Source organism: Oncorhynchus tshawytscha, linkage group LG27 (genome assembly GCF_018296145.1).
Source record: "Oncorhynchus tshawytscha isolate Ot180627B linkage group LG27, Otsh_v2.0, whole genome shotgun sequence".
In the NCBI taxonomy this organism is placed as follows: domain Eukaryota; kingdom Metazoa; phylum Chordata; class Actinopteri; order Salmoniformes; family Salmonidae; genus Oncorhynchus; species Oncorhynchus tshawytscha.
The window spans coordinates 19,646,963-19,672,148 of record NC_056455.1 but is presented as its reverse complement, the minus strand read 5'-3'; the positions used below and the strand labels follow the sequence as shown (position 1 = coordinate 19,672,148).

Genomic DNA, 25,186 nt, shown 5'->3' with positions numbered 1-25,186 from the left:
CTTACCAACAATTTACTCTCACTACTGTGCCAGCAAAAAATCTACACAGTATACATAGTTACCTATGCATACACCTAATGCATGCAAATGTGAAAAGTAACGAAAACTACTTTGGCCAATGCCTACCTTGTGATATTAGAAATAGTTGAAAAAAAAATAATGCTTGGAGGTTAAACACATTGAAATGGCATAGGTTAGAGGTTAAATATATATCATTCTACTAGTATATCGACTTGCACATTAAAATAAGTGTGTAAATGTGATACTGAAAACAAGATTTATTGGACAGAGATTATTCGACTGATTTTAATCATTCCAAACAAGCTATTAGGTAAGAAATTCCAGCCTTTTAAAAATCCTGGAAATTAAAATCGACCTCGACATGATGGTTATTAATGTTTATTACACCGCCCCTAAACGTTTACGCTACACGGTGAGATAGACTATAGCTTGTGACGGTTTCACATCTCAAATAACTCCGCAGAAGGCTACGACTGGTAATGTTCTTTATGTCGATTTGGAAAATAGGCTAGCTTATTCTCCATTAAAGTAGCAACTTATTTTGCTTTCTGTCGACCATGTCTTCTGTCGGTCGGTAATGGAGGATTTTCCCGGAGTGGTGGTGGGGGAGGTTCCACAGAAGGAGGAAGCGAACGTTTAGAGGCAGCTGTAGGCAACCAGCTGACTATGGACGGGAGATCTGCTTTCGGTCTCCAACGAAGGGGAATGGTGGCCAGGAACATTACTACCAAATGAACCACTCGACAAAGCCACACTACCAACATTGAGCTGGAATTGAAACCTGCCTCCGCCTTAAATCTCTATCGGCCGACTCTTGTGAGGGGCCAAAGAGGGATACACATTACGCTTTATAATAAATTAAATTGTTGGGCATAGTCCTCAGAGACCCGTTTCTATGCTTTAATCGTTTTAGTATCGAAGCGGGCAACCATAATCAAAACCGAAAAGATTCGAAAAAAGCAGGACATTCTGCGCGAGGCGTAACCGATCTCGGATATGTGAAGTCGACCCTGCAGTCAGCACCCTGCCTGTTGTTTACCCGTTCTTGGTGATATTATAGTACGCACGAGCCTGTGTTGGACTGCCAGTGCATTTAAGGGGGGATACAATTATCGCTGGTCTAATGATGCGTTTAAAACCGTGGTTGGACATAGTTAGCTAGTGTCCCAATAAATCAACGCAGTTTATGGGAAATGTAAAAGTAATATCCTGGTATGATAAGATGGTTTGGGGGGTCCACAAACTCCAACCGAGCCAACGACCGCACTACGTTGGTTCAACGCAATGGTTAGCTAGCTGCTAACTCGCTAGCTAGCTATATTATGTTAACAACCATCAGATTTCCATAATTTACAACTATATGTTAGCCAACACGGTGGCCACCTGCGAAAATAATCTAATGACAATAATATATACATTTTAAGGTTAAAAAAAGTTACAGTAGTTAGCTACTGTAAATTTAAAATATGAAAACCACCACCAGACCAGTCAACTTTTATGCTAGCTAGCTAACGCTTGGCTAACTTCAGGGGATTCACCATGGATAATGATTTACGTTTTTATTTTGTATATACATTTACATCAATATTGCAGGTAACGTTAACTAGATAAATGTATTTGTAATTGATCGTCCAAAAGATTACGTATCGGCCTAACGTTACTAGTTTTGCATAAACTCATAGGAAAAAAATCCAGTCTCAAACGAGGTGACCTCGAACACTGACCTGTCTCCAAGGAAAGAGAATCATGTTTAGAAAATCCTTCATCTCAGACAGAGAAATTCACTGTTGTGCTTCTTGAAAACAATGATTTAAATGAACAAACTCACCGTGAAAACGGCTCCCATCCACCCTGAATTTTCTTTCAGCTGTTGTTGAACACGGGGTAAACTAGGTTTTGTAGCCGTGGCGAGGATGGGTCATGAAGACTGAGGCAATAATGAATGAAGAAAAAAGGGAAATAAATGGTAACAATCTTCGCTAATCTTCAGAATTGAAATGAGGATACTTAACTACAATCTATCATCATTCACAAGGTTTCAATCCGCGGTTACATTGTATCAAATTGACACCACACATAATGAAATATTTGTACATCCGAGATTGCAAACGGTTCACTGGCGCGAGGTTGATCCCAGAGCCGCCATGCTACAGGCAAAGCGCGAGTCAGTTAGGGATACCGACCGTGACAAGCTCATATGGCGCACTACATGCTTAGCAAGAAATTGGGGTTTAAAGTAAGCCTGGGTGCAACTAACCTGCCCCCGCACCAGGATCATAGGCAACTATAACAGTACCAAAGACTGTTTTCGCAGGTTGGCAATGATGGTTGTCAAGCGAGATAGAGGGCGAGCCCACACGGTGAGATATTAAACTGAGATCCATGATGGCTAACCAGAGAGGCGGCTGGTTCTGTCAACAACCGCATGGAGGTCTCGGCGCGGAAATAGTCAATTCTTAGCAGAAAATAAGATACATTGCGAATTAAATTCCAAATTGACGGGTGGTCCATAATCAATGCAAATTATAAATTTATACCATATTATTTAGACCCTATAGTTCGCATTTTTACCCGTGGTAAAAGGAGAGGAAATTCGGGTATGGCGACCTCGGAATGGTCTACCCTACAGCAGTCAGTGTTTTGCTAACACAAGGCATTCAAGATGAGGTGTTCTTTAAAATTACTAAAGGGAGAAAATAAAACCATATTGAGCGTAAATTGTTTGTGAAAATAATTTTGTTTATATAGCTTTTGAGCAGTCGAATTGACGGAGGTGGCTGTGAGCCTTACTCGTCTCAGCGTGAGTCGAGCTCGTTGTGGAACAAGGGTTGGGTTGAATGTTAGCCAGCACTGCGCCGCCGGTCCAGGGCACAGGCGCTCCAGTCCCCGCAGAGATGGGAACTTCCCCCGCCTCCATCTCACTTGCTTTCTTCCACTCAACGCGTAGCTCTCGATCCGACCATTTCTCTTAGCAAAGACATCCGCATTTTCGATCTCTCCCCCGCTGCCGAACGCATCACCCACAGCCATACTATTTTTCCACATTTAGCACTCGACCCGCCATTGCAACCGAGACAATGAGCGAGTGCAAATCTTTTAGACTACCGATACTTTAGTAAAAGTTATTTGTCCCAGTCAGCTGCCTATCTAAGTGGAACTTTAGTCAGCTGTTGTTACATCAAAGTAATTTCACAAATTATAGCATAATAACTAACATTTTAATAACAATCTGCAGAGTGTTAAAGCCTACTGAACATTTTGAGAGAAAAAAGTGTCATAAACATATATTCATGCCAGCGCTAACTCTGTTGACAGATTGCAAAAACGATACTGGAATTGTATTCCATGGATAGTCCTATACTTTTAGTGGTGCTCCTATTTGCAAAGTCGAGTAGCCTATTTGACGGTTTCATTTTCTCACTCATGTAATTTCTTCCAACTCCACCTTGTCAGTTTGGGGGCGTAATCCAGCCATCCAATCCAGACAGCCAGATCCAATGAAAACAAATGACTTTCCAATGAGCGCACAGCGTCGTTAAACCGCGTTGGAGTGGTGCTCCTGTGGACCAGCACTGTCAGCCCTCCTACCATTGATGAATGAAGTGATGGAATGTCTCAAATTAAGAAATGAAAGGGTTTAAAATGTCTTTAATTGGTTGGGTGAAAATCAAAACAACAGTTGTACAGTGATTCAAACACACATCAACATACAATAAACCAAATATACAGCTGTCCTTTACACCTGTCCCCCCGATCAATGAAAAAAATGGTGCAATAGGCCTACTATAGTCAGATCTTATTGCTGTGATTCATTTGTCATATTTACACATTTCTCTCCCACATCATCATTATATTGTTACAATTCATTCAGTGATTAATCAATAATTTTCCTGTATGTATCCCTCTCACCTTTGCAATCCCGAAAGCATTACATCCTGAAGTAAATATGTATTTAGGTATAAGAACTGAATGAGTGACACCACTGGACACCCAAAAATAGAACTCCATACTCACACGTTAGCTTTCAACTAAACAAAACAGCAAGAACACAAGGTGATCTACATAAGACTTTCATTCAATAAGCTCACAATGAAGCATAAAACCAAACTGTAACAAAGGAGAGTAATGTAACTAGGGTATACAATAGGCTACAGAACCAAGGCTAAAATAACAGTTCCATAGAAAAGCATTTTCGTGTGATTTATAATATTGCATTTATCTATTTATCTGCCTAATACTGATGGGATTATATTTTTGGCATTATTTGGGTATTTGAGAGATAAATGTTAATTGTCATATTAATAGTGTAAGAATATTAGGAAACCTGTCATTAAAAAGGTTTGAATGCTTACCCAAGACCTTCATTTTAGCTTGGCACACAAACATACCCAATTGCAATTGACGTTTTCAGGACAGTTGGCTAAAAATACATTTTCCTAAAGAATATTTTTGATGGCACATACTAATACATGTGTTAGACACCTATTAAAAGCATTGTTTGAGTTCACTGGATCTTCGCAGCGAGTTGAGGGGAGTGAAAGGTCGTGGTCCAGGTGTTCATGGCAACGGGGACTCGTACATATCTCTCCCTGGCTCCTCTTGAACTTCACCTTGCCGTCAGAGGCATCCAGCTGCAACAGGTCACACAGTCTCATTAGAGAAACACACACAGTTTAGTTGAGTCACACTGATTTAGGAGAGGCAGAATTTATTCTAAACCTCCTGAAATCATTTGAAAGATAGCATTTCCAATAGAAATGAAACTGAACCCACATGTAGAAAATGAATAGTGACACTGACATTCTATTGATCATTGAATGGGTATTTTGAAAATGTTCTCTGCCGATTCCATCAGTTCCATATTTTTCTCATGTGTATGTGATTTAGCCAAATCTTCTGACCACTCATCGGCATGACAACATAAGGTACCGGGACCAGGCTCCTACCCAAAACATATGCATGTGTTGTGATTGTAGTTAACCACAGTAAAACATTTGTGTGCCACTTACACATTTCATTTCCTTGTCAGTGAAGAGTGTTCCAGTGGATGGCCATGCGCAGGGGGATGGGTGAGGATGAGGACAAAGGGCAGAGCCAGGGAGAAGGCACTCATCTTCACCATCCAGAGAGCTCCCAAACACACCATCTGGATCAGAGTGAACAAGTGCATCTTCATAGTAGTTACCATTAAGGAGATGAGAGAAGGAGGGTTAAAGACAGGGGCAACACATTGGATATATACTTATGTTTACCAGGGGGCATAACTTTCACTGGGGACGGCACATTCTGAAATAGCATTTTTGTCCCCCCAGTTTTATCTTTTGGAATGTGATACAAAACAAGGCAATGGTGTGCTTTAGGACCATGAGGACGGATGCGTCCAGTGGTAGGCTGTTTGAGTGTTTATCCGATTGTATAAAAAAATTAAATACAAAATTAAGTCACTTCTAAAACCAAGTTTGCACTCTGATATTTACTATGGTGTAAAAACTTGTAAGTTCAAAGGTAATTTATGATTTTCAGATAATTACGTTGTGATTGCCACAGTGTGTCATTGTGTAGGAATTGTCTGGTATGTTTCATTAATTAAATAATGATATAAAAGCGATGAAACAGAAAGGAGGAAAATTGGGGGGTGGAGAGAGCAGCATACCCTTTGTGCGTAGGCGTCAGCAGGATAGTATTTCCTGGGTACAATAAGCAGAAGCATTCGGTCCCACATCTGGATCCCACTGGAGTGAGGTTATACCCATGTAGAGGAAGATTCCAAACAGAGCCGTCATGGGAATCATCTTCAGGATAGGCTCCAAGAGAATAGAGACACCTGGGAATAGCAGGAACAACAAACATTTCTCATACATTTTTAGGAGCTCAAACACTGACTGTGCTGAACTTTTTCTTTAGACACCCAGTGTTCTGTCTGTCTGTCGGGATCGACTGCATCAGCTAAATCTCAGTAGCCTATATGGTAGCACTTACCGACCATGGCGGCCACAAGCATGCCGCTGATCCTTTGCTCCAGCACCTTCTCGATCTCAGGCTTGGGTCCCTTGCTCATGACAGTGAGGGCGTTGGCATGGGTGACAGAACGCACGGTGGCGGCACTCAGCCAGGGCACCCCAAACAGGGGAGGCGATGCCACCCATGGTGACCAGGATGAGCAGGTCCAGATGGAAACCAGAGCCCTTCACCATCTTCCTCTCTGGTTTGCTCACAATCAGCCTAGAAAGGTCAGAGGTCAAAACAATGAGAGGAGGCTTGGCAGTTGTGGAGGGACTATGGACATGAAGATGATTTTACTAACGTAGTGATCTGGGACTCGAGAAGATGAGGATGAAGACCAGCAGGGCTGGCACGCAACACGCCCCCATCATCCAGGCGGGGAAAGGCTTCTTCTCTCCCAAGGGGTTGATGAACCAGCCTCTGGCATTGGGGTTGGACACCATAAGACCCTTGGGCACCACAAGTTTCTGCCAGGGGACACACAAAATACATATGCTGTATTTAATCTATTACTAGACATCCCTTTTTACATGAAACAGTTTAAGGAGTAATGTGTTATACACCGAGATCACCTTTTAGTCAAGGCAACACAAACCTATGAATCACTAACCTGAGTGTAGGCATCCTCAATGGTGATATCCACAGCGATCATGAAGAAAATGGCGATGGGAACACCAAAATCTCCAATCATCCGACGAATCTGGTGACAGGGAAAACATATGTAGTGAAGGCTATCACACACAAAACACAGATGGGGCTCTCCAGCACTAAAAGACCCTATCCTGATTCATCTCTCTTCAATACTGTCCAGCAGTCGCTTTGCTCACAGACATACACTAGTCATCACTGTTGAAAACAGCTGTAGCTCACCGGTCCAGGGAGGAAGTGGCCATTTTTGAACTGACGGAGGAAGTATGCAATGAAGAAACACCCGAACATAAGACACATGGAAAGCAGGGCGGTGTTGGGGTAGGCCCTCTCATGTATGACCTCGTGCACTGTCTTGTTGCCATCATCATGATACTCTATGCGCTCCTTGACCACCGGGTGGAAAGGGTTGTCCAGGCTGTCGTTCAAGTGCTCATAGTTCAGAACCAGAGGGTGAGCTTTGAAGATCTGAATAACGAGAAGAAACGTAGGTATGTAGATGAATTAGCAGCGGAGGACAGGAGGGGTGTGAAGAAAAGGAGAAAGACAGGTTTTATTTTTGTATTTACAGTTGAGGTATAAAAAAGTGCTTAGGATGGTGGATGGATGTAAATGTTGGGATGGATGTGAGGAGATGAGGTGGAGTGATGTGTGGTACCTTGCCGAGCTTGCTGAAGGTCTCGTAGATGAAGATGAGGGAGATAAGGATGGAGAAGATCTCCTGCGTGAAGCGGGAGATGAATTTGACCAGGAAGCTGCCCTCCACGGCCACGATAACAACCACGATGATCACCAGCCACAGGCCTACCCAGATACGGCCCACAATGTACTCAATCTCCTGGGACTTGCAGAACTAGACAATGGGATTTATAAAAATAAGTTGTTTATGTTAATGATGTACTTGCATTGTAACTTTGAAATTTATAGTTATAATTAATAGCCAATGCAAATCATGTCTAATATGATTGACATCCTGAGGACATGAAGCAGTGATGGCTCAGCATACTGTCATCAGGGGTCAGAGCTAGGGCTCACTGAGCTGTTATGTGAAAGTGCTATGATACATACCGCAAAGAAGGCCTCCTCAAACACCAGCAGTGGCCCAGAGAAGCCAATGACCAGTGTAGGCTGGGCTGCGATGAAGGCGAAGATGATGCCCTGGACGCAGGTGGAGATCATCAGCTCAGACACGCCCATCATGTGCTCCGTCTTATCGGCTGGAGGTAGAGGTCAGGGGGATGAAGGTCATGATTATAACCTCTGTTATGTAGGCCTACCCACAAATCCCATATAGAGTCAGTAGTGCTCCTGTCCTCTATGACACTAGGTGGGTCCCTCCTTCAGACATGAACTCACCCAGCAGGCCTCCGAAGGTGATGGCAGGGGACAGAGCAGCGAAGTAGATGAAGATGACAGCAGCCAGGACCTGGGGGTCGAGGGCGTCTGTGAAGTCACTGATGTAATGGCGGTACCGCCGCTTCATGTCCTTTATCATCCCGCCGAAGGGAATGCCTGTCCGGGCCAGCGGGTCTTCTCTTGGCTCCTCATCGGCCTCATCAGCTGGATACAAAAAGAAATAATGACTCAAAATGAGCACAGACAGAGCAAGTGTTTTGGATGTTTTTTTTGACTAGAATCTCCAGAATCTCTGCATTTTCTAAACATCAATTTTATTTGGAAAATCATATTAGATGGAAATGTAGGCCAAAATGTAAACAATCCTAATTTGGAAATTGAATATACAAGTTATATATAGATTTAGATTAGTTGTAACTACAGGGTTAGTCTGTGTAACTACAGGGTTAGTCCGACTGACCTTGGCCCCGCCACCAAATATGATTCGGGTGTCAGAGGGGCGGAGTCTGTCCTTCAGCATTTCTTCTGGAAGTCAATGATTGGCTGGAGCATGCCCTTGTCCTGGATCTCAGTGGGCGGGATGACGATGCTGCAGTCCATGAAATCAGCGATGGCATTGGTCAATTCCTTGTTAGTCTGGGCTAGGTAAGCCTCCAGACTAAAGACCTGTAGGACCGGAGACATGGGGAGAGCATGGTTAGCTATTGTAAAACACTGAAAAGATTCATCTAGATACTATGAAGCATCTCCTCATTCTTCCCTCCCCTTGCGCTCCTTGGCCTTAATAAGTCTCATCCCTCTTTCCACTCCCTATTTTCTCACCCAATCAGCCATAAGGGCAGCCATGGCACGGCCACCTCATGGTAATCCACTCCTCCATGGCTGGGGCCCACCAGCACAAAAGACGAAGCGCACCGGCACAGGGGCCTCCAGGGCCCCTCTATCACCACAGAGTCCCCCAGCCTGACGAAGGCCACGGCAGGCTTCTCCAGGAGTCCATCACCCCTGGAACAAACACACACACATAGAGTTTAGATTACAGTCTCCATATTCTTTAGAATAAATGGTTGAATAGGCAAATCAGGCAGAGTATCCAGTTGGGCTCCCGAAAGGCACAGCGGTTTAAGGCACAGCATCTCAGTACTAGAGGTGTCACTACAGATACCCTGGTTCAATTTCAGGCGGTATCACAACAGGCCGTGATTGGGAGTCCATAGGGCGGCGCACAATTGGCTCAGCGTCGTCCGGGTTTGCCCGGTAGGGGCCACCATTGTAAATAAGAATTTGTTCTTAACTGACTTGCCTAGTTAAATAAAAATAAATGTAAAAAGTTGGTGGTGAGTTGTATTTCACTTTTCACACAATGTACTTACCTGAGAGGACAATGGAGGCTTCCACACTATCAGTTGTATCTCTCTGAAAAGCGAAGGGAGGAAGGTCAGTTAGTGAGATATCGGGAGAGAAAGATAGATTTATCAAAGAAAGAGGAAGAGAGGTTGAATGAAGTCATGAAGTGCTGGGAATGATATTTATGATTTAGCGGTGGGATTTAGATCCTAAGCCTAGTGTTACCTGCTTGGTGACAGAGAAGGTCTGCATCTCGATGTCTCCTCCCAGGGGTTGAGCTACAGCTCCCTCAGACTGACTGCGTCTCTGCAGTAGAGCCCTCAACAGGCCATCTCTATCAGTGGCACGGATCTCACCCTTGCTCCGCAATTCATCCACCACCTTCTCAGCCACAGCAGACAGACTGCTGGCCTGCAGGTCCAGAATGATCGCACCTGAACACACACAGACAGAGTTTTGGGATAGGTCAATTCATGGCCTGTTGCTGCCTGCCATCTATTGTTGGAAATACGGTTTCATATGGTGGCTCTGAGAAAAGATTCAATTTCTAATAACCTCATGAAATGATCCAGATTACGTCAAGAAATTATTTAGATTGAGTGATAAACACTGTGCATTTGTTCAGATAGTCACCTGTGCTCATGATCTTGCGAAGCTGGATCAGACTCTTGAAGGTGAGGTAGGAGACGTGGGAGGGGCCCCACTTGCCCGTTGCTGGGTTCAAATTCTCCTCATAGCCCACCCAGCGGCCAGTCTCCTGCCAGCTGTTGCCCATGAGCTCATTCAGCTCCACATAGGCCTGAGACACACACACACACACAACATCATGCTCAGGTTCAAAATGGCAACTTCCTTGTCAATATACTAGGTACCCGTTTATTTCAAGCTATACCCCAAATGGGGCTTACCTGAGCATCCCCTCTGGTGTTGGCGTTGGTGTTCAGGTTCAGATAGGCTGAAATACAGAGAGGTAGTGTTCAGTCCTAGCACTCCATTGGAGGTGTACTTGTGTAGGTGAGACATACAGAGGGAGTAGAGAGAATGTGTTGATGGGTTAGTTAGGGCTCACCCTCTGGGTCGGTGTGAATGACGATGCTCTGGATGGCCTGGGTGCTGTCCTCTTCCTGCCTGCTCTGCTCCAGGTCATAGTTGCCACTGTGGGGAGGGAGGGGAGGAAGGGTGGGGGTGAACCCGGTTGGTGAGTGAGGGGGGGCACGAGACGCAGGTGTGCTGCTCCTCAACACCTGTCCATGTCTCACCAGATCTTACAGACAGCAGGCCAGGTTGTGCTCCTATCTTTCATGAAGTACCTGCAGCTCCTGGTGTTTGGTGTTCTGGCCAAAAGGGACAGCAAAAGCCTGTATGACGTCTGTATATTCTGTAGGCTCAGAATCATTCGCTGGTTGTGTTACCAGAGATTGGTGACTTCAGTGAGAGACTTGGACAAGCTCTGCAATATCAGTGCTGCCTTCCCAGATAAGGGCATCATGCTGGCTTAGACCAGTGGGGGGTGGTGTTGTATAATCATGTACAGTAGGCCTACTTCTGATCACTCTCACTGACAATCTGGACAACCACATGATGTAGCTGCATTCACAATATCTTGTTTTAGATCCCTTCACCCATTCATTTAATTCCTTCTAATATTGTTCAGGTTGGACTTCTTGTATGAGGAAATGCTAATTAGACTTAAAAATGAACTTTTAAGAGAGGAGAGCACTCACAGTCTGGTCGAGATGGGAAAGCAGAGTCACTCTCCCTCCTCAGAGGACATGACATCCTGGATGGAATCAGAGAGAGGGGGAGGGGGGGGTCAGAGTAAAATAAGTGAATAAAATGTTACAAATACTTTGAATTGACAATTCACATTTCATCCCATTCACTGCATTAGTGCAATAACAGTGTGTTTTATCCACCTCTCCAAAAGACAGGTCGTTCTCCATTGGAGTGTGTCAGTGCTTGCTTCGTCTGTCCTTAAACTTTCAGCAACGTTTGTGCATACCCTGTAATGTGAATGCACATTGACATAAATGAATAAACACAAACACACTAGAATTAGACACATGAAATACAGACATGCATTTGACCTTTATTTTACCATTGAAATGAATAATCTCTTACAAGAGTAACCTGGCCAAAAAAGCAAAACACTACAGTTTAAAAAGATAAATGTACACATTGAGCAACAACATGGTTTAGGGAAGTGTCGTGCAACTAAGGGTCAAAACACTGACAGCCCCTCACTTCATTTTATATCATAGTGTTGACCCTTGATTTAAACAAATTTAAATGTAGGAGCTCTTGTAAATTCCAGGACTTCTTGAAGCTTGTTCGAAATGGAAGGGGCAGAGAACCCTCCCCGGATTTTGTGTTAAATGCTCTACAACAAAGCTTTCTTACTGTCCAACAAGCTTTCTCTACCCTTAACCTTGTTCTGAACACCTCAAAACAAAAGGTCATGTGGTTCGGTAAGAAGAATCCCCCCTCTTCCCAAGGGTGATTACTACCTCTGAGGTTTAGATCTTGAGGTATTCACCTCATACAAGTACTTGGGAGTATGGCTGGGCAATACACTGTCCTTCTTTCATACATATCAAAGCTGCAGGCTAAGTTAAATCTAGACTTGATTTCCTCTATCGTAATCACTCCTCTTTCACCCCAGCTGCCATACTAACCCTGATTCAGATGACCATCCTACCCATTCTGTTAGATTACAGAGACATCATTTATAGATTGTCAGGTCAGGGTGCTCTCAAGAGGCTAGATGTTCTTTACCATTCGGCCATCAGATTTGCCACCAATGCTCCTTATAGGACACATCACTGCACTCTATACTCCTCTGTAAACTGGTCATCTCTGTATACCCGTTGCAAGACCCACTGGTTGATGCTTATTTATCAAACCCTCTTAGGCCTCACTCCCCCCTATCTGAGATATTTACTGCAGCCCTCATTCTCCACATACAACACCCATTCTGCCAGTCACATTCTGTTAAAGGTCCCCAAAGCACACACGTCCCTGGGTCACTCCTCTTTTCAATTCGCTGCAACTAGCAACTGGAACGAGCTGCAACAAACACTCAAACTGGACAGTTTTATCTCAATCTCTTCATTCAAAGACTCAATCATGGTCACTCTTACTGACAGTTGTGGCTGCTTTGTATGATGTATTGTTGTCTCTACCTTCTTGACCTTTGTGCTGTTGTCTGTGCCCAATAATGTTTCTACCATGTTTTTGTGCCGCTACCATGTTGTGTTGCTACCATGTTGTTGTCATGTTATGTTGCTACCATGCTGTGTTGTCATGTTTTGCTGCCTTCTTATGTTGTTGTCTTAGGTCTCTCTTGTTGTGATGTGTGTTTTGTCCTATGTTTATATTGTATTTTTTAAATTATTTTTTATTATCCCAGGCCCCTTCCCCGAAGGATGCTATTTGCCTTTTGGTAGGCCGTCATTGTAAATAAGAATTTGTTCTTAAATGACTTGCCTAGTTAAATAAAGGTTAAATAAAACAAATATTTAAAAACAATTAACCTTTTTCCTCTAGCTCTGTACGGGCCTAAGGCACAGTCAACAATGCACATGTGAGCGCAGGCGATAGTTGTCATTTTTCTGCTGGACAATGTAGGTACACAGGTGAAAAGGAATCTGTCTCAGTATGGCCTTATAAATATAAACATACCAATGATGTAGTCTACAAAGAGCTAAGGAATGCCAGCCCGCTCTCATATAGAGGGGGGATATTAGGGGATTCCCTCTAATGTCACAATCAATGTTTCAAACAGTGATATCAAATAAGACCTTGCTCTAGTCTAGACCTCTCAGCTCTATCTTGACTATTTTGGGGGAGGGGGAGGGGGAGGGGTTTATGGCCCTGAAGAATAATTCTGGGAATACCTGAGACTCAACTGCCCCTGCATCAGTTCTATAACTGGGGTAATCTGGGTTAAACTCCAACTGTGGTAATCTGGGGGTAAACTCTGACTGGGGTAATCTGGGGTAAACTCTAATTGTGTAATCTAGTGGGGTAATCTGGGGGTAAACTCTGACTGACTACAAACTCTGACTGTTAATCTAGGGTAAACTCTGTAATTTGGGTAATCTGGGGTAAACTCTGACTGGGTTAATCTGGTGTAAAATTCTACTGGGATAATCTGGGGTAAACTCTGACTGGGTTAATCTGGGGTAAACTCCTGGGTCAATCTGAGTTAACCTCTAATGGGTTACTCTGGGGTAACCTAATTAAACTGGGTAATCTGACTGGAGTTGTCTCTGACTGGGCTAATCTGGGGTATACTTTATCTGGGGTAATCTGGTGTCAACTCTAAATGGACTGTTTTTGTCATGTTTTCATGGGCTACTCATACACACAGTGAACCCAAATTGGTCACAATGTGTCACAAGCCCAACCAACAGGGCATATGAACCTCTACACAAGTAAGCCTTATAAACACACTTATGACACATTTGAGGCCCATTTAATCAAGATAGCGCATCACAGCTCCCTGTCACAGCCCCACCAGCGTGTCACAGCCCCTATGAGCTGTGCTCCTAACCATGAGTCAGCCATTGAGACAGTGTGGCCCTTGCAGTGGTTTGAGTAGGAGACCACAGAGTCTTATCTCTGGGTTACGCTCTCCCCAGGCCAGACAGACACCCTAGTGCTCTAGTCATCCATTACAGTAACTTACAATATTACAACTCATACTGTAACAACTATTTTGTACAGTAACTTGTAATTTAACAGATCTACTCTACTCCAAAAACAGTAAAGATTTAAAAAAGGCTGGTGGTAACTCGTGGTACAATGACAGGCAATACAAATTGTATTGTACAGTGAGAAGTAGAATATTTTAATGTGTATTAACTTAAAATTGTGTCTTCATTTGTCTGGTTACACAATGAATATGTAGTGCTCCAAATACACATAAAACAATGCTGATTAGAAATATTATGCAAATGTGTTTAACATTGAAACAACAGAGGCTGATGGACAGATAAGAAGACACTGTTCACTACCGCCATCGTCTCTCAAACCTTGTGACCCTGGACTTTTTAAACCTCCGTCGACCACTAAATTAAGGTGAGCGGGAAAACTTTAAAAAGTCAACTTTCTTCACCTATACCATCACTAATTAAACTGATGAAGAGATGTGTGATGTTAGCTGTTATTTGAAACATCACGGGCCACAACCAAACACTACAGACCTTAAATTGTACTATACAACTCCCACATAATGCTGGTTAGATTTTACAGTCATTTTTGTACCAATTTTAAACCTGAAATAAAGCACCTGGATCATTGTACGGTTAGTTAGCAACAGACTAATCGAGAGACTTGGGTTGTAGAAAGACAAACTGTCATTCCAAAAATGTATTCTCACTGATAGGCATATATGATACAATTTTAATATAAACCTCAGATACATGGAAAGTTAGATAAAGTTGTCTGTCGCATGTTTCATTCAAATCCCCACCTTTTCTCATCTGTACTCCACTCAATACCACTGACCCCCAAGCCCCCTCAATGACAGACCCCAGTAAAGGACCCCCGGCCTGGGAGGCCACACCCTTACCTGCACCAAGGTGATCCAGCCTAGTCTGTGGCAGTAGAAATAGGTTGATCGCCACGATGCTAACGTAAACGTACCCAATGATAGAGTGATCTGGGGCGGATGGAGAGGCAGAGAGTGAGAGAAAGAGAGAAAATGGAGGGAACACCCATTTGAAAGTACGCCGGGGCAAGAAACGCTGTACTACGTTCAGCACCAAAGGGGATAGAGAGATAAGGCCTGTGTGACAGACAAACAGCCCTATCGATGTGGCCCACCTTGGGCCAGGGATATCCCAACCCTTCTCTCCCCCTCCGCCCTCTCTGTTTGGAATGATGCCAAGTCAGGACACAGGGTGCCAGAGAGACCAAACCTGTATGGACCAACAGGACCAGCTTCACCCTGCATGGAGGGGAAAGGGGGGTATGGAAGGGGGGCACTCTATCAGAACGTGAGCATCTTGACTTCTGACGTCATCTTGTTAAAGTACTGATTCCTTCCTGTAAGAGGAGGATTCCCCCTCATGATGACATCGAGTGGGTTTTATTATTAAATTAATATTTTTTTCATTAAGAGCTGCCAAACTTATAAGCAGGCCTTGGTCACACTTCATTTGGATAGTCTGGATTTTCCATCAGTAGATGGTCTACAGATGGTCATACTATCAACAATCTGTTAATAAGCAACTCCTTGCTAAGATTATGGTTAGGGTTAGGATTAGGTTAAGAATAAGGGTTAGAGTAAGGTTAGGGTTAGAGTTAAGTTTAGGGTTGGGATAATGGTTAAGGTTAAGGTTAGGGTTAGAGCTATGGTTAGTGGGTAGTTAGTTGAAATGTTACTGATAGTCTGTAGATAGTCGGTATAGCATCTACAAATGGATTATCCAAATAAAGTGTTACCAGGCCCCCACTGACACATGTCATACTGTATGACCTACTGTAACTCCCCCATCACCCCATGGCTTAACGTTCACACCATCAGATCGAACTTGATCCTTTTAGGGCCTTGATTGGGTCTTGGTTCTCAAACACTAGAAACTGATGACAGCAACATACAATGAAACAAGTAAATATACCTTGTGTATCCAAATATAGAGAGTGCCTGATGGTCGGGGTCTGTGGGTGACCTGTACCATATCTCTATGAGACAGGAGAGGGACATCCATCCTGGCTTTTAATGAGATGAACAGAGATTGAAATATTTAGCTATATTTCCATTTGCTCTGATTCTACAAAACACACAACATACTGTATCTGTATTTGTATCAGAATACCTGTATGAACGATCTCTCCAGCTTTGCGTGAGGAACGTTCTCTATTTTGTGCACCTCCTGTAAGGGAAATAACAAAATGTTTATACTACTGTAAATGCCGGCCCTTGTAATTGAAAAACCGTATAGCCCGGTATGAAATACATTTTTATTAACTGGCTCAATGCTTGTTGGATCTTTCTTTTTTTGGGGCGAGGTAACTTTGAGGAAATCAATAACATCCCCTGTTACCACTCAACAAATGTTGTTACTTTAAACGTGAATGTTATTGATGCACCACCACCATTCTTGCCAGTAGTCAATTAATGCTGAATCAATCTGTGAAAAGCATGAATTGGACATTAGAAATATGACAGTGTGTTCATCCATGCTCATGACAGAGGGGTTACTAGATAAGCAGTGGACCACACCCATGTGTTTACTTTAGAGCGGGGGTACTCAACTCTTAACCAATGAGGTCCGGAGCCTGATGGGTTTCTGTTCTACCTGATAATTCATTGCACCCACCTGGTGTCCCAGGTCTAAATCGGTCCCTTATTAGAGGGGAACAATGAAAGAATGGAGTGGGCTCTAGATGTTCACTGCACTTGGTCTTTTGCATTCACAATTTTTCCCCATTTACTATAGCACCTATGCTATTTTCCATTTATGGCACCTGTCTCAGAGCTAAACGTTATTGTAATATACTCATTGTGAACATGTGATCAGCCTTTTATGTTATGTATATGTAAATTAAATGTTATAAGCAGGAGCTGAAGCATTCTGGGAATGATAATAGTGTGTCTAGTTGAGGGAGTATCAAAGATATTGAATTACTGAAAAAACAATAAATAATAGGACAAATCAAAAGGGGAGAAGCCTGAGAGAGAGAGAGAGACTGACAGGGATAGAGAAAATAGCAATTTTGCTATGGCACGGGCGGTTATCATAAATAGTGGAGGTCCATCTGCTGTGTCCATATGCCCCTGTACTGTACCTCTTTAGCATTATCGTACGTAATATGCAGAACATAGATGAGGACGTTATTCTCTTGGGGTTGTTTGTCTTGGGAGTCATGGTGTCCTCGGTTCAATCCCCGCAAGGAACACTGTATTCCCGGCCATAGCTACAATATTGACAAACTAAAGAGGCTGTTGGTTGCATCCTTCTGGTGACATACAGTCACTTACCAGCTTCATAATTGATTGAAACTGATGCAGGAGGGAATCTCCTCTAACAAGTCATATGACAAACCAATAACACCATAACAATTCATCCTTCACAGAGTTGAGAAATTACTGTTGACTGGTATGGAGGGGCCTCTCGCAAAAATGATCATGGCAACCCAATCATATATGAATTACACAATGCTAATGTTGAATGCTTCAATTCATAAAGTTCTTATGGGGGAATTGTGTGGCACAAAATGGGCGGCAGAGACAGTGACAGTACTATGGAGCTCATAGACTGAGACGATAGGCTCTATCAGGCATAGAGCAAGCAGGCTTGCATGAATTATCACTCCTTACCAGAGCCTGTACCCTGGACCCACCTAGCCAGTGTCAGCCACTTACCGCCCAAAGAGCAGAAACTCATAAAGGGCCAAAGTGCAAAACCATCAACCAAGCAAAAGGAATTCAACAGACAGTACAATACACAGAACATACTGTAGAAGTCAGATAAATGTGAAAACTAATTCAGCAAATATCACTTTAGAGAATAGGACTTTTTAACGCTGAGTTGAGTATGGCAAGTAATATAAAACTGTAGGCAAAAGATTTAGCCTGTGTCACCCTCTAGTGTACAAATGTGCCTCAGTGAAAACAAGTGTCTGTATGGGTTGCGGCCTCCTCCTCCCTCCTGTGTTACCAGTAAAGCCTGGGTTCTGAACATGACAACAATTAGGAAGAAAACAAACAATGTCATTTTATTTTATTTTGAGATTGAAGTCCTCCCAGTGGGTATCAAACATTGTCATCAGCAATCAATAACAGTATTCAGCGATGATAATTCAAATGACGTGTGATGAACATGGGCTGATGTCTCGTTAGTGTAGCATACAGACTAGTGGGTGGTGGCCTATATTACCATAACTAGCAATTCATCTACTCACTTGACCAGCTCTACTTAAAGCTAATTGCAAAGCATCAGTTGCAATATGGGAGATCAATACACAGTAACACAACGCGAGACAGGCTTCAGCAACTCAAATTGATAGTTTATCTGGCTGATGATGGTGCTGTAAACAGATAGCCATAGAAGATCTGGAATAAGGAAGTTCCACCCAACCAGTCTTTCCATGTCCTCCCTTTCTCTGATCCCATAACATAGGAGCTGCCAGGACTGGGGTCATCATACTATAAACCTTTCAGCTTTGGTCTACAGTAATCATATAAAGTCCTGGAACACTGCAATGGGAGCAGAGAGAGAGAAGGAACAGAAAGGAGTCTCTGCTGTGTGAGTGGTGACAGACAGCAGCATTGGTCTGAGTGATAACTGTTGGAGGATGGAGGGAATTGAAATCTACAGGATGACACAAGGTGGGCGATTTCTGGTCCACTTTTCCACTTGCTTGCCAGCATAGGTGTTCTGGAGAGCGTCCCTGACCTGAAGGGGCATACACATAGTTGAGACCATTTGTGTCAATTTCAAAACATTTGTGTCAATTTCAGTGATGTAAACAAACTGGCTGAAGTTGACAGTTCTGCAACTTCAGAGGAGAAAGCTTCCAGTACTCACATCCTTTTCCATGGGGAAGCCACCTGTTTCCAGCTTGGAGAAGACCAGCTCCCCGTTGATCTCCAACTCAAAGCTGCCTGCAGAAACAACAGCATCACACTTCTCCTCAAAACAAATGTAGGTTTTGCAAGGAGGAATGGGAAAAATTTCTAGTCTCTCGATGTGCAAAACTGATAGAGACATACCCTAAGCGACTTACAGCTGTAATCGCAGCAAAAGGTGGCGCTACAAAGTATTAATCTGGGGGCTATTTTATCAAAAAAAGTTAAAAATATCCAATAAATGTCGTTCCACTTCATGATTGTGTCCCACTTGTTGTTGATTCTTCACAAAAATACAGTTTTATATCTTTATGTTTGAAGCAAATGTGGCAAAAGGTCGCATTTCACTGTAGCCACTGTGCTTCTTCATCTGCATTGCTTGCTCTTTGGGGTTTTAGGCTGGGTTTCTGTATAGCACTCTGTGACAACTGCTGATGTAAAAAGGGCTTTATAAAATAAATGGGATTGATTGGTTATCCAGCTGACCTTTTCGTCCTACAAAGCCTGACACCTCCGCCCCAGGAAACTCCACAGCGACAGCCTGCTGAAGTTTCTTGTAGCGGGGCCCGTACCCTCATTGGCCACTGAAACAGTGATAGAAAACCAAAACTGTGATGAATAATTAAAACGGCATAAAAACATACAACATACAGACTCAACCTGAGTGTTAAAAGATATGGCAGTTGCCATATTTCCAGTTTGCATAATGGAAATGTTCCATGACTTCCAGTTTCCGGCTTCGTAGTTAAACAAACGCATCCTCCCAAATATAAATGAACATAAACCTACCAGTACTCCACTCTGATCTGCACCACACCCATGGCTTTTGATCCAGATTCTTCTTCTCACTCCTTTCTTCTTGATTGTGTTTCGCTGATGTAAAGGTGTTTTGACTGAGGTTGGAGGAGTAAGAAACCTCAATATGAAAATACAATAGGAGCAATCGTAACCTGCCTCCTTAGTTATGAGTAAGTCTAAAAGGGTATATTGGATTACATCTTTACTGTCCCAGGTAGGGTTGGGCCAGTGATCAACTGAAACAGGCAAGTTACTACACGATAGTTAACTGTTTTTTCATGTAAAACAATAAAACATTGCAAAAGCAAAAACCATTGACAATCGAGACACCAAAGGCTCATCATCCTGAGTTATTTGAAGTTTCTATCCTGTTCTTTAGTAATGGATAAGTTCTAGGAAAACATTGAAACATGTATTGAGACAATATAGCTGGGCAGGGTATTGGATTCCATGTGTGTAGTGTCAAGACCATAACATGCAGGAACAACACCTCCACAAAATGTCATATCTGAGAGGATCTATTCTACAGAGTGACTTGAAACATTTCAGTTAACAGAAGTACATAGCTAGCTAGATGGCACTGGTATTTTGAGCTGAACACCAGTTAATTCAGGAAGAAAACTGAAATGGAAATTCCAATTGCCCTGAACATCGATTCAATGTGGATTTACAATTTCAGTTTACTTCCTGAATCGAATTAATTAAAATTGACCACAAACCTGCTTAACACATTCAATACAGGAAGAACTCAGACACACTTTACTTTAGCCAGTCAGCAGGGTTTGATCAATGCAGGCGCAATGTATGAAACGTACCAAGATGCTTCTTGCTCCAAAGGCTTTTCTCTTCCTACTGCAGTTGTCATGGCTGGCTCTGTTGACATTACAGCGTGGGTGTAGCCTACAGCTGTTCCCATTATAGAATGATCACATGACAGTGGCATTCGATGTCTGGATGTGAGCATCAACAAGTGAGTAATTACTGAGACCTGAGTAACACACCTGAGGTGCTATGTTGCCATGGGGATGTACTCTATGGAGAGTTCAGACCTGTGAATGAGCCAATAGTCTAATAATATGGTAATATGTTGTTACATAGCCCTTTAGAACTGACATGTTCTCCATTCTAATGGAGTTGAGTAGTTATTACAGAAGTGAAACAAAGAGAAGAAAAAACATGCTAAGTAGTTTTGAGCATGACACGTTAAGACAATACTAACATATTTATAGAGTTAAATAATCAATAACTTTATTTTGTGATAGAAGTTCTCCTAATGGGTATCATACTTGACAGCCCTGGGCAACAGAAAAAAACAGTATTCAGAGATGATATTCAATAAACTGTGTGCATAAACAGGGGCTGATGAGGTGCCGTTAGTGATAGACAGACCAGTGAGAGATGGCTTTCAAAACAACCTAGGATTTATCTACCTGCAAGGTCAGCTCCACTAACAGTTCAGCTGATCATATATAAAAGCCACTGAGTCAATGAAAATGCATTATCTATGATTCAGTGACAGTATACAATTGCATAAACACAAGAGGTTTTGCTACTACGGTGTTTCTCATGTTTCGGCTAAAGAGAACAGTTCAAAACAGAGATATAGTTCACTGTTAAAGACACTGCCTGGAATGCTCCAGGCAGATTAGCTATAGATGGACATAACTGAAGAAAAAAAACCTGATTAAATCCAAGTTCCGACATTGATACACTAGTTTTAAAGATACATAAAAGTTGTAGTGACAGAACTGAACAAAAACATTAAAAGTATAAGCTTCAACCTTGATTAAAGTGTCTCCACTTTAGAACACATCTTATTAAATACATTGACAAACATTGCATTGACAGGTTCAAGCAGCACGTTCATCATCATAGTAGGGTACAGGATACAAGTTGTGAAACAGGGCTTATGATGCTTAGAGCTAGGTGATAGAATTATTTTCACAGAGGGCTGAAAATGATTGAGCTCCTTTCTTGCTTTTGGTACTCAATAACATTTATCTTTTACGTTCATCAAAACTTTGTTTATGTCTGGCCAATGATGGTGCTGTATTATTTGAGAGGAATTAGAACAATCAGGCAGTAACTGTCTGCCAGGCAATGAGGCTTTCGGAATAAAATAGGGTGCTCCCCTCAACCCCTCGATCTTACGGTCTCCTCCATTTCACTGATCCCATAACATAGGAGCTGCCAGGACTGGGGTCATCATACTATAAACTTTCAGCTTTGGGCTACAGTAATCATATAAGTCCTGGAACACCTCAATGGGAGCAGAGAAAGAGAGGAGCGAGAAGGCACAACAAAACCTTACGACAGGTTGTACTCTAAATCAAAGACAGTGGTCTTAGTCCAACTCTGCTAGTGTAGTTTCAACAGAGAGTTGCGTGTCACCCTCATGCCCGGTTAGTGCAAAGGCTGAGTGAGTAATGACAGTGGCAGTGATGGATGCACACTGTCCTGTCTTCAGCATGCTGCTGTCAGGAGAGGGCAGGGTTGGAGAATAGAGGGAGAGGAGATCTACAGGATGACACAAGGCGGGCGGCTCTTGGTGATCTTCTCCACTGGCTTGCCATCATGGGCTTTCTGTATAGCATCCATGATCTGCATGGGGACAAGACATCTTGTGTCATTGGGGGTAGTCATTGGCAGTTGACACACACAGTGTGTCAGACATTAAAATAACAGCCTTGTAAGAAGTTAACAACTTACGTCGTCTTCATATGGGAAGCCGCTTGTTTCGAGCTTAGAGAAAACTACTTGCCCATTGATCTCAATCTCAAAACTGCCTGCAGAAACAAAAGCATCAAATCAAGGAAAACAATGTAGTCTGAGAATATGGTAGAAACATACACTCACTAGCCAGTTTATTAGGTACACCACCATGTTCAAGAAAATGGTTCACTCCTACAGACAGTGAGTCATGTGGCCGTGGCTAGCTATATAAAGCAGACAGACCGGCACAGGCATTCAGTTGCTGTGCAATTGGATGTTAGTAAAATGGGCAAAACAAGTGACCCAAGTGACTGAGTGCGGTATGATCGTCGGTGCCAAACACATCGGATCGAGAATCTCTGAAACGGCCTCTTGGGCTTTTCAACGACAACAGTGTCTAGGTTCTCCAGAATGTTGCCACAAACCAAAACAATCCAGTCAGCAGCAGTCCTGTGGGCAAAATAGCTCATTCATGAGAGGTCAAAGGAAAATATCAAGAATCATGCAAGGGCCACAAACAGACAAATAACGTCCCAGTACAACAGTGGTGTGTAGAATGGCATTTTAATGCACCGATCCTTGTCACAGATGGGCTGTTGCAGCAGACATCCACACCAGGTTCCATTCCTACCAGCTAAACACAAGAAGAAACAGCTCCAGTGGGCACGCGACCGCCAACACTGGACAATTGAGAAAGTGGAAAAAAAACGTCACCTGGTCCGACGAATCCCGGTTCCTGTTGCTTTATGCTGATGGCAGAGACAGGATTTAGTGTAAGCGGCATGAGTCCATGGACCCATCCTGCCTGGTGTCAATGGTACAGGCTGATTGCGGTGGTGTACCACGATCCAATCTGCAGCAACTGCATGATGCCATCGCATCAGTGTAGACCAACATCCCTTTGGAATGTGTCTGACTTGAAGAATCCATTCCCCAAAATAATTCAGGACGTTCTGGAGGCAAAGGGGGGTCCGTGTGGCAGTGAGCTCCCATCACTGCCACTGTCATTACTTACTCACCCTTTGCACTAACCTGGCATGAGGGTGACACACACCTCTCTAATAAACTGTCCAGTGAGTATATAGCTACACAGAAGAAATAACATGTAACGATGTCAAAATGCTTCACATTATTAGTGTACTTACCAACACTGTACGTACCTGTATTGTCTGTAGTAGGCTGTGGAAAGGACCAACTTACCTTGCCTTCCTACGAAGCCCGACACTTCCGCTTCAGTGAACTCCGCGGTGACAACCCGCGCGAGCTCCTGATAGCGGGGCCCGTACCCTCATCCACCGCTAAAGACGACAAAACAAAAACACTGCTTGGTGATGAATAATTAACCCTAAAGTAGTTGGGGGAAAATGTCCAAGCAATGTCTAAGGTAAACATTCATCAACTAACGTTAGCTAGCATAAAACATAGCCCGTTTCATAATAAAAGAGTGGGTACTCTGCGCTATGAAGGTGGCTAGTTCGAGCTGGTAGCTACAGTAGCTACCTAAAACGCATTGGAGCTGCTTTAAAAAAAATGGGAATAAGCCAATAAATGGAAAATAAACATACCAGTATTCGACTTTGACTTGCACACCCATGGCTGTTGAAGAAACTAGCTAGCTTGCTAGTTCCTTCTTCTCGATAAGCTGATTCAGGTTTGACCTAAAGACACGATTGTGTAACACAAATGCTAAAAAGGCGACATAGCTAGCTAAAGCGTATGAACAGAGAAATGCTGTTGATTGGTGTAACCAGAGGTGGGAGGAGCGAGAAAAAGCAGGAAGAAAATACTAGCAGGGACCTGTTCCAATACTTTTGAAATGCATCCATCCTTTCACTTTCTTCTTCCCTTCTTTGAGATTATTTAGGAATAATCTCAAAAAAGTTTAGGAATGATGTTAAGTACAGTGGGTCTTTTTGTAAAATAGCTTTATAAATTAAAACAGCAATATATCAACCTATGTGACATTAAAGAGGGCCAACCAACATTCTAGTAGAGAAGGCAGTGATGAGTACTAAAATTGTCGCCCGTAATAAATCGCAGTGCGCTATTATAAACTGCAACTAATAGCTTTAATGAAGTGGTAGCTGCATTTATATAGATGATGTCGCCATAGTCTAGGACCGATAGTAATGTCTACTGAATAATAGGCTTTCTACTAAACCCATTTTTATTCTCAGTTTATACTCATGCATTCAATTCATATTTACAACTTCACAACTCGTAAATACCATCTTCCCATTTGGTTTTAAACACACCATTATTACAGTTTATTACTGCTCACCTTCAGACTCATAAAGACATCACAAGTCATCATGGCAAGTGTCCACTCCCTTCAGAGTAAAAGCTACACCCCAGTCTTTCAGGAACTTGTTGTAAGCTAGAAGTAAAAGGACTGTTATTGGGCATTGACATGATGACTAAAATGAGTTGGATTATAACAATTTAGGGAAGAAACTAAGCACAGACAAAGCTTAAAATGAAGAGAAATGGCAACCAAAGATTCATCAACATGTGGTAAGTTTTTTCATCTCTATTGTCTTACATATCAACTTTAGAAAAAGGTTGTACTGTATATAAAGGACAATTTACACATGGCTTGTGAAGTTGTTTTTACAGTTATCAGTCACTTTGGTGCATTTCTTAGATCAAAAGTGCAATTCTTGATACTACTTGTACAAATTCCAAATAATCTAGTCACTTGTACACATCATTAAAGCAATT

At 42.7% G+C, this 25,186-nt stretch overlaps 1 protein-coding gene and 3 pseudogenes across 1 annotated transcript; all 4 read right to left on the bottom strand.

Moving 5' to 3' along the window:
- LOC121841088 overlaps positions 1–25,186 on the bottom strand; it is a 106,298-nt pseudogene that overhangs the window by 19,332 nt on the left and 61,780 nt on the right.
- LOC112236342 (solute carrier family 4 member 1a (Diego blood group)) lies at positions 4,032–10,805 on the bottom strand. Its single transcript, XM_042307113.1, is given in 25 exon segments — positions 4,032–4,049; positions 4,530–4,652; positions 5,031–5,087; positions 5,090–5,206; positions 5,675–5,755; positions 5,757–5,845; positions 6,001–6,148; positions 6,150–6,243; positions 6,326–6,344; positions 6,347–6,491; positions 6,635–6,724; positions 6,895–7,140; positions 7,331–7,525; positions 7,741–7,889; positions 8,029–8,215; positions 8,471–8,547; positions 8,550–8,694; positions 8,851–8,885; positions 8,888–9,033; positions 9,398–9,444; positions 9,601–9,809; positions 10,009–10,174; positions 10,284–10,330; positions 10,445–10,530; positions 10,635–10,805. Coding segments are annotated over 25 exon segments (2,853 nt in total). The 5' UTR covers positions 10,772–10,805.
- Positions 18,091–20,937, bottom strand: LOC112236340 (annotated as a pseudogene).
- Positions 20,982–24,199, bottom strand: LOC121841087 (annotated as a pseudogene).